Below are 17,574 nucleotides of genomic sequence, written 5' to 3' on the forward strand. Positions count from 1 at the left end.
AGCTAATTAAGGATTACAACTTGGTTGCTCGGAATAGAGCACCCAAACAAACAAAATAAGAGGAAAAACTACGTGACATAGGGCTTTTCTTATTAGTCAAAATCTACTTTAAATATCTGCTAAAATTGCAGCAATTTATCACACAGTTAAAACATTTTTTTAAGACTTACTAAACATTATTCACCACAGGAATAAAAGAAAATCCTTCCAATAATGTCATGTACAAAAAGACGCAAGCATGTGCAATACAGAAGCAGCATACAAACAACATGCTGGGACAACCATCACTTTGAAGGCCTTCTAGATTCGTATTTGGGTCAAAAATAGAATTAGGGTCACAGTGCCAATGTGTGTGATTGTCTTGAATAATATACACAGCAAATACAGTGTCCAGTGTCGGCTCAGATGATTAAAAAGGCCCAGTGTAGTCACATTCAAATTGTAGAATAAAAATATTAAATAGATTATCACTCTACTTTCGATACAAAAACAAACACTGGGAGATAAAGCTTAACATGCATGAAGACACACAACAAAAAACATTGTGAAAAAAATGTCCCGACAAAGAGGGTTTGCGAGCAAAATCTTTTGCGAGAAAAAAAGTTCAAATATTACAAGAAAAAAAAAAAAGTCTGACTTGGGCAGGAAAAATATCAAGACGTTAGAAGAAAAAAACGGATTTAGAAAAAAAAGTTGTGAAAATGTAAATTTCTTACAACATTTTTTTGGGGGGGGGGGTTTAAGTTGAAAGTTTGAAGTTTTTACAAGTAAACAGACGTATCTTAAGAAAAAGTTAAATGGCATTCAGGAGAAAAAGTTAAACGGGAAAAAAAAATTGAGAACAAAGTTTTGTGGGAGACAATTATCCCAATGTTGTGAGTAAAAAGTCAGAAATTTGCTGAAAAAAAAATAACCCTCCAAGAAAAAGTACCCAATTTTCAAAAATGTATTTTGCAAAAATAAGCCGGAATTTATGGACGATAAAGTTGAAATTATGCAAAAAAATTGCCGAATTAAAAAAAAAAATAAATAAATAAAAAATAAAAAAAAAATTTCTACAAAAATTGACCTCATTACTCGGGCAACCCCTGCGCTGCCGGACAAAAAATAAAAATCACTCAGCCTGAGACTTTTCCCGCGGTGGGCTATTAACAGTTGGAGCCTTGGTGGTGGCTCTCATTCAAGATGGCGGCAACGTTGATGTCGTAGAATGCGTCATCGTCCTCAGAGCTCAGCGTGGCTAAAGCGCTACGATGGGAGTGCGGTGTCTTCCGTCTGATTTTGGGGAGAATTTATTTGATCTTTTTTAAATCAATCATTAATTCATCATTATGATCATGATAACGGATTGTATTTACTTCAATTCCGATTCCAGGGCTGTGACTTTGGCCTGCAGTGCCTCCTGGAGCTCCTGCTGCTCCTCCAGATCCCTCAGTACCTTCCTGCGTACTCCTTCCAGACGCTCCACCTCCCCTTCGCTCTCGTCCACCTGCCGCTTGAGTGCCTTCACGCGCAGGGTCAGCTGCGGGCAGACAGGCAGGCAAAAGATCAGAGGGCAAAAGGTTCACAGGGGGCGTGAACAGCTGGTAACCATTGGAGGAGTCTGCATTTTGTCAGGAGTGCCGTTTTTTACAATGCAGTCCTAATTGTACACGAAAATAATTTTAATCTTTGATTTTGAGGAATAAAAGTCATTAAATTATTGAGAAAAATTGCATGTTTTTTTTCCCCCACCAACAAAAAATCATTTTGAAAGGCATTGTGCTGCTCCTTCCATTGTGCACGCCTTGGCCACCAGAGGGCAGTATAACAGACTCGGCTCTGCTACCGCTTGTGTTAAAATGGCCACTGTAGGCTCTTGGATGCACTTAGCTTACCTGATCCTTCTGTTCTACATGCTGGATCCTCTCCTGGTCCAGCGTGGCGTTTACCTCCTTCAATTTCCTCTCGGTTCGTCTCTGAGAAGCCTGGATGCTGCTCTTCTCTCTGAATGCGAAGAACAATCGTTACTCTCACATTGAAAGAGCTCATTTCTGTGTATTCTTTTTTTTTTTTTTTTATTACCGTTCCTCGCTGCGTAGTCTCTCCTCCAGCTCCTGAATTTTGCTTTCCAGCACGGCGATGCCGGCCGAGGGTCGAGTCTGGCCCTCCATGTCGGCCACGCGGGACTTCAGTTCCTTAACCTGCACGGGTCCGGAGACACAAATGGCGTCACGGAAGGACCACTAAATCGGTCGTCGTCCTTCTTTTTCTTGCCCACCTGCCTCTCGATGGCACTCTTGTCCATCTCCAAGTCGTGTCGGGCCGAGCGCTCCTGCATCAGCTCGGAGCGCAGCTGGTCCACCTGAAAGGCAAAACGTGTGCAAGTCAACTACAATACTTGCGAATTAACGTGACTGAGTGAAGCCGTTTTGTCTGACCTGATCTCGACTACGTGTGATGCGATCGTTCAGAAGCTCCACGCTGCTTCGCTCCTCGTCCAACTCGATCTCCAGGGTCTTGATCTTATCCTGGCAACATACACGATGTATAACACATTACAATTCTTGCTGGGGATTTGCTTAACTGTTGCTAGTCTCCACACAAACCAGATCATCGTGAATACTGTGCAAGAGGACTCGTTTACAAATTGTGCTAAGATGCATGATCCATTTGGAGAAAATGTATATTAATTAATCACATAAGAAAAAATACATAGTGATCTAAAAGGACAAACAAATATTTAAAATAATAGAATTTTCTTAAGTAAATCTGAATTTAGCCCCCCCAAAATTTCATTTTATTAGAATAAAAATCTTTGTGGAGAAAACCTGACATTTTTAAGTTAAGGTTGTACATTCTACACAAATCAATTTTATGATAAAAGCATAATCTGAGAAAAATCACAAATTTGCAAATATGCAATGCCCCTGAAAAAAAAAATCTAAAAATACATTTTTGAAGAAAAACAATTTGAATTAAGCAAGAAAAAGAATGGGGGGAAGCAAAATCATAAGTAAAGAAAAATAAGTTGTATTCGGAGAAAAATTATTTTACAGGAAAATTTAATTTTGAAAAAAGATGACGATAAAATTTAAGTCTTTGAAGTGTAGTTAAAAAAAAAAAGGTTAAATGAAATTTGGAGTCAGATAAAGTTAATTACAGGAAAAATGGTTGCTTTGGTAGGAGCTGCTGTTTTGTTAGCAATGGTGCGTTACTGGTTTCATCAGTTAACTCTTTAAAACATTTGTATCGGAAAACATTACAATTATGACTTCTTTTTCCCCCTCTTTTTTATGATGTGACTATTTGTGGGAGGTATTTATTTGTGCAAAGTGCAGGACACACCTGCCGACTAATTTGGGCCCAGCGTCTATTAGAGGTTCATAACATGTAAGACGAGTCACTGTGTGAGCATTCCTTGTTAGGAACCCTGTTTGACCCCCTCACCTCCAGGCCCCTGATCTCACGGTTGCGGTCCGTATGCGTTCCCTTCTGCGACTCCAGCTCGCTCTCCAGGTGTTTGAGGCGGTTGCCGAGGAGGTCTCGCTCCAGCTGAGCGCCGTCTCGCTCCTCGCTGCAGCTCAGCAGGTCCTTCTTCAGCCGGGACACCTGAAGACGCACATTAGCACGTCAGTGGGACTTTGAGCTTGCTACATTTCTACGCATAAAAGTGTAACAAGGTTTTATCTTTATACAGGCCATATGTTAGGCCTGAGTAGTTTTATATTTCCATGGTTAACTTCGCCTGGAAGAAGTATATATGTGAGGAATATAAAAAAATATCTGTTATTATCTGAACAGGGAATAAGTTACCAATCCAATATGAATTTATGAAAAGCATGACCTTTTCACAAGGGGGAAAAAAAAAAATCCAGTACAAGAAAGAATTTTATTTGAAAAATGTATATATTTACGAGAAAAAAAGTCACAATTTTAAGAGGGGGAAAAAAATAATTTTAGGAAAATTTTTTAAAGTTTTGTCGTCACAAATTGTTTTGGATTCTATGAGGAAAAAAAAGTCAAAATGTTGGCAAATCAAAGGCATATCAGGATTGTGCAAGTGGGGGGAAAGGGATTTTGCCATAAATGTAATTTGAAGAGAAAAAAAAAGGTCATAAAATTATTTTGATTTCATATTTTTAAAAAGTAGTATTTTACCTACAAGAGAAATATTCCAAAAAGCATATTGTGATTTTACAGGAAAAAACATAATAAAATTGTAACTGAATTTTAGAAGAATTAAGTGTAGTATTAAAAGAAAAAAAAACATTTTACAAGGAAACAGCTTTAACAAAAATCAAAAGATTTTCACTACACACCAAAACAGTGTACAGTAATTTCACTGTATCTGGCCATATAATGACACTAATGGCTTTCCATTCTTTATGCATAGCCATACAAAAAATAAGCAGTCACACACACACAAAAAAAAAAGAAAAAATACAATATTCCAATTTTTAGGAAGATGAAAGTATGTGTGAAGTCCTGACCTCCTCTTGCTGAGTCTTGAGGTTGCTCTGTGCCCTCTGCAGCTCGGCCATCCTGTCCTTGTTGTTGCGTTGTGCCTCCAGCAAGTCCTTCCTGGAGCGTTCCCTGTACTCGTCCAGTTGCGTCTGCAGGGTGGCTACCGACTGACGAGAGTCGCCCATCACCGCCTCCATCTGTACGCGGGAAGCTCACATGAACACCCGGGCAAAGCGTCTGGAAAGGTACATCGGCGTGGCGCCAGAACCTCTTTGTTCATCTTCTCCAACGCTCGGTCCAGGAGCCTCTTCTGCTCCTCCAGGTCGGCCTTGCTTCGTCGGAGGGCCTCGCGCTCCAGGTCCCTCTCCTCCAGGCGGCGGTTCAGCTCGTCCCTCTCCTTGCTCAGGCGTGACGTCCCTCGCTTGGCCTCCTCCAGCTGGGACTTGAGGGAGCGGTTCTCATCCCCCAGGGCCTCCATCGCCTCCTCGGCCTCGGGGCTCCTGGCCGCATTGGAGTGCAGCCTCTGCCGGGGGGGAGGCACATTGGTCCATTCGTGAGGTTTCGTCTACCACAAGGTAAGGTAATTCATCCACTGTTCGTAGGATGAAAAAGGGGCAAATAACGACAGGACTACAAAACTTCAGAAATTTAGATAGTTGAAATTTTTCCAGAAGTGAGGCATTGGCTAATATTCCAAGACAAATGTAAGACTTGCTGTTAATCTGTTTCTGCTGCATATCACTTTACAAAAATAAGATTATTTTGAATCGAAGAGGGGGATTATTTCCCGGGCTTCATTCAGGGTTGGAAATAGAGTGTGTGGGAGGCTGTTTGTTTTTCTATTGTACAGTATATCCATTTACATAAGGTAGTGTGTGTGTGTGTGTGTGTGTGTATGTGTGTGTTGTGGGTGCAGCTCTGCAGTGTTTTAGTTGCTGCTGTTGTCATTGTACAGTACTGCAGCAAGTACCATGCGGGCGATTCTCTCTCTGAGGCGAGTGTTTGTTTCCTGGAGCTCCATGTTGGTGCTGTGATCCACCACAGAAGAGGAAGAAGATGCCTGCACGCAAAACACAAACGAGTCTCTCGCTCAGTAAACCACATCTTGTGAATTTACACACTTTGTATACTACGATTCGTGACACACAAACTTGGCAGCCATGAATTTAGGAGGCAAAATAGATTATTATTATAAAGAACATTTAATGAGGGAAAAAAGGAATTGCAATTTTATTCTTTAAGGAAAACATCAACATTTTATGAGGAAAAAAAGACAATTGGATGAGGGGAAAAATATCTGTAATTTAATTAGGGAAAAAAAAGAACAAGAACATTTCAATTGTATGAGACAGATTGTAATAATATTCAGAGATAAATATGAGAATTTTTAATACAGAACTTTGGCAAAAAAAAAAAAAAATCAATTATACACAAAATTATGTTGAATTTCTCCTAACTTTTAAAAATCTGAATTAGGTTATAATTTTACGAGGGAAAAACATCACTATTTCACCCCCCCAAAAAAAGGAGAAAAACATTGCAACGTTCAAAGGAAAATAATGCCAGAAAACCTTTAGACCCAAAAAGATTTTATTTCAGTTTTATTTTTATTTTTTTGTTAATAAGTCAAAATTGGAAACAAATTTCCATGAAAAAAAAAAAAAGTAATTTTGCAAGCATTTTGTTTTTTGATGCAGAAATATTTTATGATGAAGATTCAATTTTGCAATTTTTTTTTGGGGGGGGACAAATAAGTATTAAAAGTAATTAAAAAAATAAAAATAAAAAAGACTTCAAGAAGTTCTACTCCTTTAGTTAGCAAATGAGTATCAATGGGCTCAGCCGTTAACTCTAGTGTTTGTGTCAACTATGATTTCGGATGCTACCCTGGTAGCTGTCTACTATAGATATTGGCATAGATGGTGTTGGTCACCTCTTTGGCTTTTTCAAGGGCCTTCTCCAGCTCGTCCTTCTGCGCCTTGATGTCGGCAATCTGCGCAAGGAGGTGGGCCTCACGCTCGCCGCTCTCCCGTTTCAGGGCTTCCAGGGCATCGCTCTTGTCGCGCAGGGCGTCTTTTTGCTCGTCCGCTGCCAGGCGGGCTTGGCGCAGATTGTCATGGCAACGTTGAAGCTCCTTGAGGATGAGGATTTAATGGGTAGGCGGACCAAGACTGGAGAGCACTTTAATAAGGTTTATAAATAGGCTATGTGCTTGTTACTTCCCTTTATGATCTACTAAAAGATATTGGAACAATATGGAGAAATTTACTTCAAAATACAAAGTGGACTTTAATTACTGAGGTTAGTGTAAGCACGCCGAATATTGATTGTATTGTAACATCCTTAATGAGCTACTTGTAAACACGGTCAAAATATACTCTTGTTGAAACGTGCTACCCGAAGAGTTGTTCAATTTGTGTTGCATTACCTCGGCCGATGAGAGCGAGTGCTGCTTGTGCCCGGCGAGTAGCGAGTCCTGGACCTCCTTCAGCTTGCTTTCAAAATCCTCCTTCTCCACATGACACTTCAGAAGCCTACGGCAGTGACAAGCAAGATGACAACAAGGTTATAGAGGACGCTTACGGCTAAGATAAGCACATGCAACATTCACACTGCAAGACCACAAAAGAAAACAAACAGAAAATAAAAAGAACCACACGTTTAAAGGGGACATATTATGGAAAAATGACTTTTTAAGATAACACAGAGTTAAGTCTCTAATTGGACTCATTTACATAATACCACCCCCACGCAGAGTTTCTATGTTCCAAGAAAACTTTCACAACACTGTGGACCCCTGCGTACTTGCTATTCTTTTATTTTACAGAACGTCAGAATGGGAACTTATCACATTTGATGAATTTAATGATGTCAGAATTTAATGATGGGGGAGTAGGCGTCATACTTTTTAAAAGTCGTCCTCAGCATAGCCTTCAAAGCAGGTTATTTTCAAAGAATATTCGGGCTATTTTGAGAAAAGCAAGTGCAGTTAATAGGGCACCTGGGAACCGTTTCAATTGTGGCGGAAAAAAAAAAGGCATAATATGTCTTCTTTAAATTTGCAGCATAAATGGGGTGAAGCTGTTGGTCCAAGGCCACTTACCGTTAGATTTTTGATCAATTTAAAAATTATTTCAGGGGGGGGGGGTGTTGGGTTTGTGATTCCAGTTAGTAATTCAAATGGGCTCAACACTCTCACACATCCACTCTCTAAAATGACAGCTCATCTGATTTGAAACTTAGGTCTACGCAAAGCCAAACACGCTCTCTTAAATTCTCACATGTGACTGCCGGAGTGCGTCCCCGTCCTGCCGGATGAAAAGTGCAGGTGTTAAAAATAGAAGAAAGCTAAAGGAGACTCCAATAAAAGGAACGAATAACATCTCCACGCATGCTGCTTTGAACTGTGGGATATTAAAAATGGACAAAAAAAGAAAAACATCAAATAGAGAAGTTGCTTGATGTGGGGCCAAAGCTGGAATGTGTAATGACAACCTAGTGGAAGAAGTAAACAGCAAATGTACATAAAGGCCCGCTCCAAAAGATAACACAGAATATATAATGGGAATATATGATGATACGGTACAGATTATTGCGCAACTATTTGTTTGTGGCTAGTTCATTTTCACAGATACTGTTCAAAGGGCAAAATGACAGTGATGCTGAAGAGTTTCAGGGGAATGCGGAAAAATCTGTTTTATGAATAAAATATGGTCATATTTCCCAAAAATTGAAAAGAAAAAAAGGCGCAATTGTATTGTGTTACTTTCATGGAAATAATGTCAGAATTGTAAAAGACCAATAATATTATGGAAAAGTGACGTGATCATTTTATCAGGGATTATTTATTTATTTATTTTTTTGGAAAAAATGTCAAATTTTAATGAGAAAAAAAATCCATGCCAATGAAGTCGGAATGTTATGAGAAAGGTTCTAATGGAGTGAAAACAGGGAGAAATTATGTAAGCAAGTCTCACTTTTGTTGCGTTTGTTGCAGCTCTTGCGAAGTGGCGTCCAGCTGCGACCTCCAGTGCTCTCCTTGATCCCTGCAGCTGTCCAACTCCTCCTCCAGGCTCACCAGGGTTGCATTGACGCGCTCGCGGTCCTCCTCGATCTGGTCCTGTGACTAACAAAAAACAGAAAATTGCTTACTGCAAAAATACAAACCAAAAAACATATTTTTATCTTATTTCTCCCAGAGATGGAATTATGTTACACTCACACTAAAGATGAACCGACAACTAGTGGTCAATAGTCAAGTAGTCAAGATAAAGCCGAACATGATACTGAGATTAAAAAAAAAAAAAAATAGAATATAGTCACCAAAAAATTAAAACGTTTGATGAAAAGGGAAAAGTATTACTTTCTAAATATCCTCCAAAATATTTAAGAAAAAAAGAAAATGACGATAGAACACAAATAAGGAAAAAAAATACACATTTAAAAAATATATTTTTTGGAAACAAATATTTTACATAAAGAATGAGTATTTCCAAAAATATTTAAAGAATGAAAAAAAAGTATTGACAAGGAGTAGGTAAAAAAAAAAAAAAAAAAAAAAAAAAAAAAAAAGGACAAAAAATATTAGATGGGGAAAACAAATTGACTAAAAGTAAACCCTAGTTGCTTCCACTAGGTTGCCCTAGTTGAGTTCCTTGGTACAGCGAACAATAATCAACTTGGATAATGAGCCACACTGTGCTACACCAAGACGTGACGCCTCTAGATAGTTGTGATTTTAAAATGCAGCCCAAGTTTGATGTTTATTCCACAGGCAGATGTCAGCTTCCTGAACCGCATGTAAAAATGCACCCTGAGAAGAACGAGAAGCGCAACTGTCAAAAGTGTCTGCACTCAAAGTCTGTCTGACGCTTTTTCCTCCCCGACTGTGCTTTTTACTGCGCAACACGTCTCCTCCGATAAGGCCTTCAAACTTGGCCTCACACGTTCTAGAAATAGTGCACGCAATGCGAACCCCAAAATCCGCTGCGAGGAAAACTCTTGAAAAGTTTTCGGCAGTGATCACAAGTGGCGGAATTCTCTTTTAAGTCGCGGCAGGCACGGCGAGCTGAGCCCGACTGACTTTTAGACGACTCGAACGCCGGACCCAAAAGTAGCGGAATGACGCTGGCGTACCTGTGTGAGCTGTTCCATGGTCTTCTTGAGGTTGTTCATGTCCAGTCCGTACTGCTCCCTGAGCATCTCCATTTCGCGGTCGTGACACTCCACCTCTTCCTTGAGCGCCCCCTTCAGAGCCGTCAGCTCGCGCTCGCGCTGCCGCAGGGTCTCGTCCTGATGCCGCCGTCGCGCCGATGCCTCGGCCAGCTCTGCCTGGAGGCTCGCCACGTCCTGACACCACAAAAAAACAAAAAAAAAAACACTCAGATATGTAATATACTCAATTGATTGTGTCCAATTCAATCATACTCATATGGATCTTTTTATTACTTATTTTTGTAAGCTTCACTTGATTTTTTTATTTGTTATAAAACTTTAAAAAAACTTAAACGTTTAACAATATTTGATAATTAACTGTTTTTAAAATTATTACAATTGAATTAATTATTCATCATACATGTGTGTCATTTAAAACAAAAAATAGTCATAATTAGTGTTGCCATCATGCAATTTCTCATTGACTTTTCCGTTTTTTTTTTAAAGTATTGACAATACAATTTCATCAATATTTACTTACTCATATTGTATTTTAGTCTATATTTTTCATGATTGGATTCTTATTTTTTAAACTTTTATTGTTATGTTTGCTATTTATTTTATTTACATTTAATTTCATCACTAGTTTAAATACTTAATCACATCACATGGCTGTTCTCATTATGTATTTCTCAATATTATTTTTCATCTTTTTACTTTGACTTTTACTGTTATATGTTTAATACATTCTTTTATTATATGAAATCAGACTGATAGTCATCAATTTCCACTATTAGTATTTCACGAGACTCAAAAATGACTTTGGTGCCATTTTTGCTTTTTACATTTTCACATGAAGATTCCCATGACATTACAGTCAGAAAATATCGACTTGATTCCCTGTCCGCACAAATTGGGTAATAAGTTTGCGTTCGTACCGTCCTCAGCGAGTCGGGGTGGGGCGCCGTTTCCGAGACCCTCCTGAGCGCCTCCTGGAGCTCAGCCAGTTGATCTTCTTGCAGACGCAGGCGAGACTCGGCCATCTCTCGACCGATGCGCTCTTCGGCCAACCTACGCATACACACGCGTACCGGTGCCATTTTACGTTTTAGCCATATACTGTATGTGTGGGTTAAATGCTTGTTGGGCTCTTTTTATATATACATTTTCTATACTACACCCTTACTCTTCATGGGCTCGCTGCAGTTGCTTCTTGCAGTGAGCGAGTTGCTCCTCGAGCTCCACGATGTTAAATTTCTTCTGGGTTCCATCCTTCTGCACACAGACACGTACAGTGTAAGAGTGGAGTCAACCTTGCACATACATTATTCGCTGTGTATTATCTGCCTTGGTTCTTTTCTTTGCCCTAGTTTCTTTTGAGTTTCTTGCGGAGAACCGGTCGGACCGGCGGCATGCTGTGAATTTGTTAAGACAAACACACACGCGCACAGCTGCCGAGCATACATAGGTGACGCTCGCCCACTGCCGCCCCCATTTGTCAAGGCTGCCGAAGGAGATCTATACACGCGCTTATCTTCCTACACACTCATTACAGCAACACACACAAACATTGAACCAAGAAGTATCTTGCTCCTCAGGGAACCTCATTCCCCCCCCCCCCCTTTTTTTTTTCCAAAAGGAGAGATACATTTTCTCTGTGCCTTCGTAAAGGTTCTCTGAGATACTATTGTCGGAAAGGCCAAAGAATAAAAAAGCACTTGTTATACACTGGTTCAAATTGCTCACTTTTGTGCGGGCGGTTGAGTCTCATTAAAATGCCGAATATGGCTTTTGTTACCGTTAATGATCTTGGGCGGAGCTATGGTGTTGCGAGGAAAGCAAGGGCTGCTTTGTGTTGTCACCTTGAATGACTTCCTCTATCTCTCTAACATCTATTTTCCAAAAAAGCAACGAATTTAGCCCCTTTATGATTGTGTAATTGGAAACTTCTGGGGACTGGGGGGAGTGTCAGCGCATGAGATTTTAAGCATCCAGACTGCAAATAAATAGTGCTAAGTCAGCACTGATTTAAGGATGGAATAAAATTGGAAAACTCCAGCCTAGATACAGTAATGCCATTTCCCACTGTCATAAGCAAGCATGTGTCACACAATGGAGACAAAAGCAAACGAGTTGTGTAACCCAACACTCTGGCATCATTGGGGCAAGCAAACAAACACCACAGTGTCAGTGGCAAACATAACACTGCAGTAAACACACACACACACACACAGACAGACAGACATGAACGGTATATTCTGGAAGGATCACAAAATGGATATACAATAGTCTAAGGTCCTCCCAGTCCATTTATTGCCACAGGATTTAATGAAAATAATTTGCTTCCCGGCACAACTGTCACCAAGATACTAGTTACTAAACTAAGCTTTTGCAAGGAACAGGGTGGTCTCATGCAAGATGCACAAAAAAAAAAAAAAAAAAAAAAGACAGTAAACCAACCTCCTATAAAATAACTGCAAATGCACATTTTTGGCAATTCAGGCAAATGCATTTTAATAATCCTAACTTCACGTAACACAAATGCCTACTTCATCATTTTGGTAATTAGTACAACGCACATTAAAAATGCAAAAATTGCGTGGGTGGCCACAAAGAACACTGGGCCACTCTAGGACCCCCGTGTGGTGGGGAAAAGCCCCCTGGCAAGTGCTGGGTTCCAATACACCTTAAATATTAATGCCTCTCAATGACCATGCACTTGCATGGTTGCTAAGCGACCAGGCGACAACACAAAAAGGCCATAACGCACACAACCATGGGTAGGTTTGCATGGAAATTTATGCAGAAAAGCTGGCACATTTCTAAGAGCGGCGGCATGTGTTCATAAGAGCGGCAGGATTGAAACGGCCCTTAAATCATTGCATGAGCTGACAAAAGAGGACTGAGTGAAACAGTGCGCCTTGCTTCATTTTGTCACAAAGGAGGACACGCTGCCAGCCATCTGTTTGCTTCATTAGCAGAACATTACACCAGACACACTCTGACCCACATGCAAGACCTCACCAGTGTGCCATTTGCTAATTGTTCGCTGTCAATTGATTAGCTTTAAGATTTTATTTTTTAGCTACAGTAAAACAATCACCATTCTACATTTTCCCCTTTACACAAACAGCACAAAGAATACAACATACTAACTTGATAGAATGGCACAATTTCACAGGGCAACATAATACAGAATGTCAGAACTATCAGTTATCGGGATTTTGTGCTACGCTAACTATATCTAGCGAAATCTTGTGGGCTTTGTAATCACACTTAAAAAGGTGTGAGCGATTGTTAATGGAGCATCTAGCATAGGAAAATATAACATATCAACATATAGTGTCAGAACAAGCCTAGTTTGAGAACTTTGTGCTCGCTGAGAGCTAAGTTAGCCACTTTCTTAGCATGATAGCATATCGGATTAGTTTTTAACCAAAATTTCTATTGGTTCAAAACTAATTGCTGTTATTCATTACCTTTGAAGAAGCTGTAACAGGTTCAGTGAACTACTTAGCTAGCTAGTTTAGCAGGTGGTCTTTAAAACGTCAGATTCAACTAGTTCTCTTTACAGAATGACCGGATGGATAAATGGATGTAAATTACTAACATGGTTACGTCAAAGATTCATGGATTAGTTACATCAATGATGAGCGTCCTGAAAGTATTGAAGAATCAGCCTCAACAAAGCTACTGCTCAATTTAAGAGTTTTGTGCTAAGAAAAGAGATTAAATCCTGTTGGGTTCATAAAAACAACAAACTGAGCATACCTTTAAGGTGCTGGTAGTCTCGTAGACAAGGTTGGTCTTACTTTTGAGGGATGCTTCATTCTCACTGGTGCTGATGGGAGACGAACAGATGGGGAGGAGGATAACGCTCAAGTGGATTCCTCACTAAGAGTCCGGTCCCAGTGCCTTAGTAGATTTACTTACCCTTCTTTGGGACCATTGTAAATAGCTTGCTTGGCTTGAGCCTTCTCCCCACCGCCGATGACTTTTTGGGTCCTCGGTGGTACCTCCTTGAAGGGGGAATGCGACAAGTATGAGTAAAGCCGCTGACATGTAAAGCCATCACTATCTAACTGGAGCTTACAGGTTTTTGGGCTATGACCGGAGATTTCTCCTTGGCAGTGTACTTTGCCTGTGATGTGAAGCTCGTCTGCGCAACCCCCCATGGTGCGGGCTCACAACTTGACAATTCGGAAGTCAGAGAGGAGGCGTAGGGATTGAAGGTCGGCGAAGGCAACGAGGGCCTGGAAGTTTCTTTCCGGGCATCCAGGCTTTTGGAGCGCTTGCGTTCGTCAAACCTGAGCTGCTGCCGGGCGCCGCTCCGGCCCCTGGTCTGTGGGGTGCCACCTGGCGTCCTGTTGTTGAATTTGCTGATGAGCTTATTGATCGGAGCGAGGGAGTTGGTGTCGATCGGCTTCTCGTCGGTCAACGTCGAGGGCTCCGTAGAAGATTCTGGAACCTGCTTGTTGGCGGATTTTGAAGGGGACCCTGTGAATCCATTTTTTTGGAACCCTCTGGGTCCAGCACCGTTCACCTTGACTGGTTTTAACCCGGCTTCATTGTACTCTTCCTTACTAGTCCCATCCTGGACTTTCTGTGCTTCACTAGCAGCAGCTTTGACTTGGGGTTCTGCAGTCCTGGGCTCCTCCTCCCCGTGACTCCCCGCCTGACCGTCTCCCGGAGGTCGTCTCAAGGGGCTCTGGTAGATTTCCCCGTCCTCGTCCTCTGGAGAGTGCGCGTTCCTCGCACCAGTGGTGTGAGGGGTGGTGAACTCCGCTCCGTTGCTTTTGGGAGCACTCTTGTATGGTGACGAGGGCGTCGCAGGGCTGGCGGCCGGTGTGTTAAGCTGAACACCATACGAGTCACCCTTGGCACCGTCGTTCAGCACCACGTACGGCTGCCCGGAAATCCCCTGAACACGCACCGCCACCCCATATTTGCTGGCAGGATGGGGCGAGGCGGAGTTGCTTCCTCTGGATTTGTCTGGTGGTGCGCTACCTGTGTCGTGGAGGTCCTTGATGAAGCGGATCTGAACGCCGTAGTCCACAAGGGGCTTTCTGTCGGCGGATAGAGTACTCATGGCCACTTCCGGGCTGGTTCACAGGTAGCCTGTTGGGAAACGGAAATGCAAATGAGGTGATTTATCTGTGTTCCGGATCACGCCAGGGGGTGGACCCAGCTGATTTCTGACTACATCCTTGACTGATCGCCGATCAAAATAGTCACTTGCCATTGGGGAATGTGTGGAACGTATCACTTTTGTGTTCAACTAAACAGGCCCGGAATTCATAGTAATAAAGACAAGATCATCATCTCCATATATATGCAGTGAGATTTTTTGTGTGGGTAAAATATGTGCCCTTTCTCAATGAAGGTTGGAAAACACTGCTCTAAAGAATAGGTTCGAATTCCTTCTTAATGGGAATGTTTTGTGTGCATGCCACTGGATCGCTTTCCACCCCCACGGGGGCGTGTTTGGAACACACACCAAAACAACCCCGACTTCAGTGTACACTTGCTCCCGTAGGCATGACAAATAGACGCACGCAAACACAAATGCTGTTTAGATAACTGACTTGTTTCCACTAGAGCAGTCCAGAGAAATACTTAGGCCGTTATAAGAAGCTTTTAAGACTTTCATGAGTCTTGGTTCCCATCACTAATGACATTAATGAGGCTTTTGCACCGCAGGAGTTTTAATGAACACAAATAATAACCTTTGTGTCTTTCCATTGTGTCATGCCAAAACGTAAAAAAAACGCTTTACTCCTGCCAACGCGTATTTATGTTTTCTGGCATGACTCGAAACAGTTAGCACTCCTTGGCATGTTGAAGAATAATGAACGTGGAAGAAGAGTACACCCAGGTTGGGGTAATACTCGTTCTTATTGTTCTGGCTCTGCAGAGCATAAAACAAAAAAGGCTCTCTGTTCACTATGGGCCTCCCCTCGCTCTTTGCCAGACTGTTATCCAAGGAGTCACTCAGGCGGAGTGTGTTGACTTTGTCACTTTGAGTGGCAATAGCGAGACAGAGCACAAATATTCTCATCCTCACCGAGCAATGATGGCGAAACATCAGAAATGTTCAAAGCACCTCAAAATTTGGCCACGATTATTGGGGGAAATGGACCAGCATAGTTGAGAGATTCCATAGTAAGGATTAACTGTACTGATGTGCTTTTTCTTTATATTTTTTTCAGCCAAACAACAGGAAGGATACCAGTGATGGCAAAGAATTGATATAAACAGATATAAACGCAAGTTGGTGTGCATGTTTCTTATGGCTGGTCATGGCAGTTCGATCCTAATTCGGATACTTTCAATTTTTTTTTTTTTTTTTGGTGATCGGGGGAATCCCGCAGTTAGTATTATTCTGATTGTCACAGTTTGAACCTGGAACAGAATATGTTAATTTCCGATTGCAAAAATTCCAAGACTTCATAGGCTCCAGTTGCAGTTGCAACCCTCAACAGGAAATGAAGTCTAACCTGCTCTAACTGACCAGTTATAGTGTAACACACATTACCTTGGGAATCCAGGGAATCAAAGTCAGCCTTTGTTTCACTCTGTTAGAGGGAAAAAAAAAAGGGGAGAAAAAACATTCCACGGATTCCAGACAGTCCCTTTACACACGGCGTGGCGCGTGCTTTGCCTTTGGATGGAATACAGAGTGATTAAGAGGACACGACAGCCACTGAGGGGGACTGCATCCTCACAAGTGGGAAGGATGGGTAGCCTAGTTCAGAAAAAAAGAGCGTCTGCCTCTGTTTCTTGATGGACTACCAGGAGCGCCGCAACAACTGTGAACCGAGGCGGGAATGTTGACAAACAGGCCAAGCTGCCCCCTTGCTTCCTTCTTGGATGCTTCTACTTTCTCTCCTCAACTTGAGTATTCCTCCAGGGAATAAAAAAGAAAGAGAAGCAAGGGGCTGACTGACAATGAACGCCAATATTTTTGGTATCAACATGGTTATCATCAATTGCAATGTTTGTGTGACTTGTTATGTTTGAGGATTCAACAATATCTCAAGGGGACTGAATGATATGCATCAATAATTAAGTAGAATGAAAGCGGGTATGTGTCAAATAAAATTACAAAATGAATATTTTTCTAAGCACATTCAGACCAATAAAAAAATACACCCAGCCTTGTTTATAGTTTGTGGGTTGTCTAATTAAAGGGAAAATGCCACATTGGAGAAGCTATCCTGCTTGTGGTATTCCTTTGGTGTTCACGTTTTTGGGGGGCTCACCTTGTGCAAAACAGCAACAATATGCTAATTGAGCTTCATTAAAATCTCCTCAAAGTCAGCCAAATTAACTGTCCCCTTGTTTTAACACTTTTCAGGGTCATGATTATTCATGGCTGCAAGAACAGATCAAAGCACATTAAAAATAATGATAATGAAGCACGCAAGGATTTTTAGAAGACTTCAATTTCTGCTGCGGGGCGATTGCGTCACACCCACCTGTCCGGTAAGTCGGTATCGGTGTGCGTCGAAACCACAAGAGAAGACATGTAAACATTCATTATGCGCCGTCGTATCCCATTTAAAGCTTAGGGTTGCTATAATAACAACGACTTATCCTAGTTTACGCAACGAGCTGCGATCCAATTAACGCAGGGAGTCTTTTGTTTTTGCGCCCGTTTACTACGCGATGGTAACATGAAGAATATATGTATTTAAAAAAAAACACATTTCAAACATTAAAGTAGGAGCAATTAAACATGCATTATTGGCAAATTTACCTGCACGGAAATATCCCGAAACGTCCGGGTGGGATGAGACCAAGGGGACTATCGGAGCCTGCTGCTCGTCGCTGCCAGAGCAACCTGTTGCAAAACACGCCTGCCCGCCGTAGCCACGCCTCCGGAGATATGCCATTGGCCGGGGGCTGAGGAAGAGGGAGGGTACTGAGCGCTCCATTCAACAGCATCCTGGCACTAACTCAGGTGATACTTTA

The 17,574-nt window shown here is 41.6% G+C and overlaps 1 protein-coding gene across 3 annotated transcripts; it reads right to left on the reverse strand.

Moving 5' to 3' along the window:
* Positions 1-69: 69 nt before the first annotated feature.
* cgnb (cingulin b) lies at positions 70-17,520 on the reverse strand. 3 transcript variants are annotated; one of them, XM_086014982.1, is made up of 21 exons: positions 17,360-17,520; positions 13,694-14,718; positions 13,534-13,619; positions 13,372-13,441; positions 10,787-10,875; positions 10,539-10,671; positions 9,583-9,795; positions 8,424-8,572; positions 7,728-7,754; positions 6,875-6,980; positions 6,380-6,580; positions 5,417-5,506; positions 4,715-4,969; positions 4,473-4,643; positions 3,430-3,591; positions 2,421-2,510; positions 2,261-2,344; positions 2,065-2,183; positions 1,878-1,986; positions 1,359-1,522; positions 70-1,275 (listed from the first exon to the last, which is right to left on the reverse strand). In XM_086014982.1, the coding sequence occupies exons 2-21, from the start codon at positions 14,687-14,689 to the stop codon at positions 1,149-1,151; spliced, it is 3,441 nt and encodes a 1,146-aa protein (XP_085871108.1). In that variant the 5' UTR covers positions 14,690-14,718; positions 17,360-17,520; the 3' UTR covers positions 70-1,148. The 3 variants fall into 3 exon arrangements, with proteins under 3 accessions (XP_085871108.1, XP_085871109.1, XP_085871110.1); XM_086014983.1 differs by lacking the exon at positions 17,360-17,520 and adding an exon at positions 16,136-16,437; XM_086014984.1 differs by lacking the exon at positions 7,728-7,754 and having other exon boundaries at positions 17,360-17,518.
* Between the last annotated feature and the right edge of the window lie 54 nt (positions 17,521-17,574).

This window comes from Filicampus tigris, chromosome 18 (genome assembly GCF_054856515.1).
Source record: "Filicampus tigris isolate MCC_2025a chromosome 18, RoL_Ftig_1.0, whole genome shotgun sequence".
Classification (NCBI taxonomy): Eukaryota; Metazoa; Chordata; class Actinopteri; order Syngnathiformes; family Syngnathidae; genus Filicampus; species Filicampus tigris.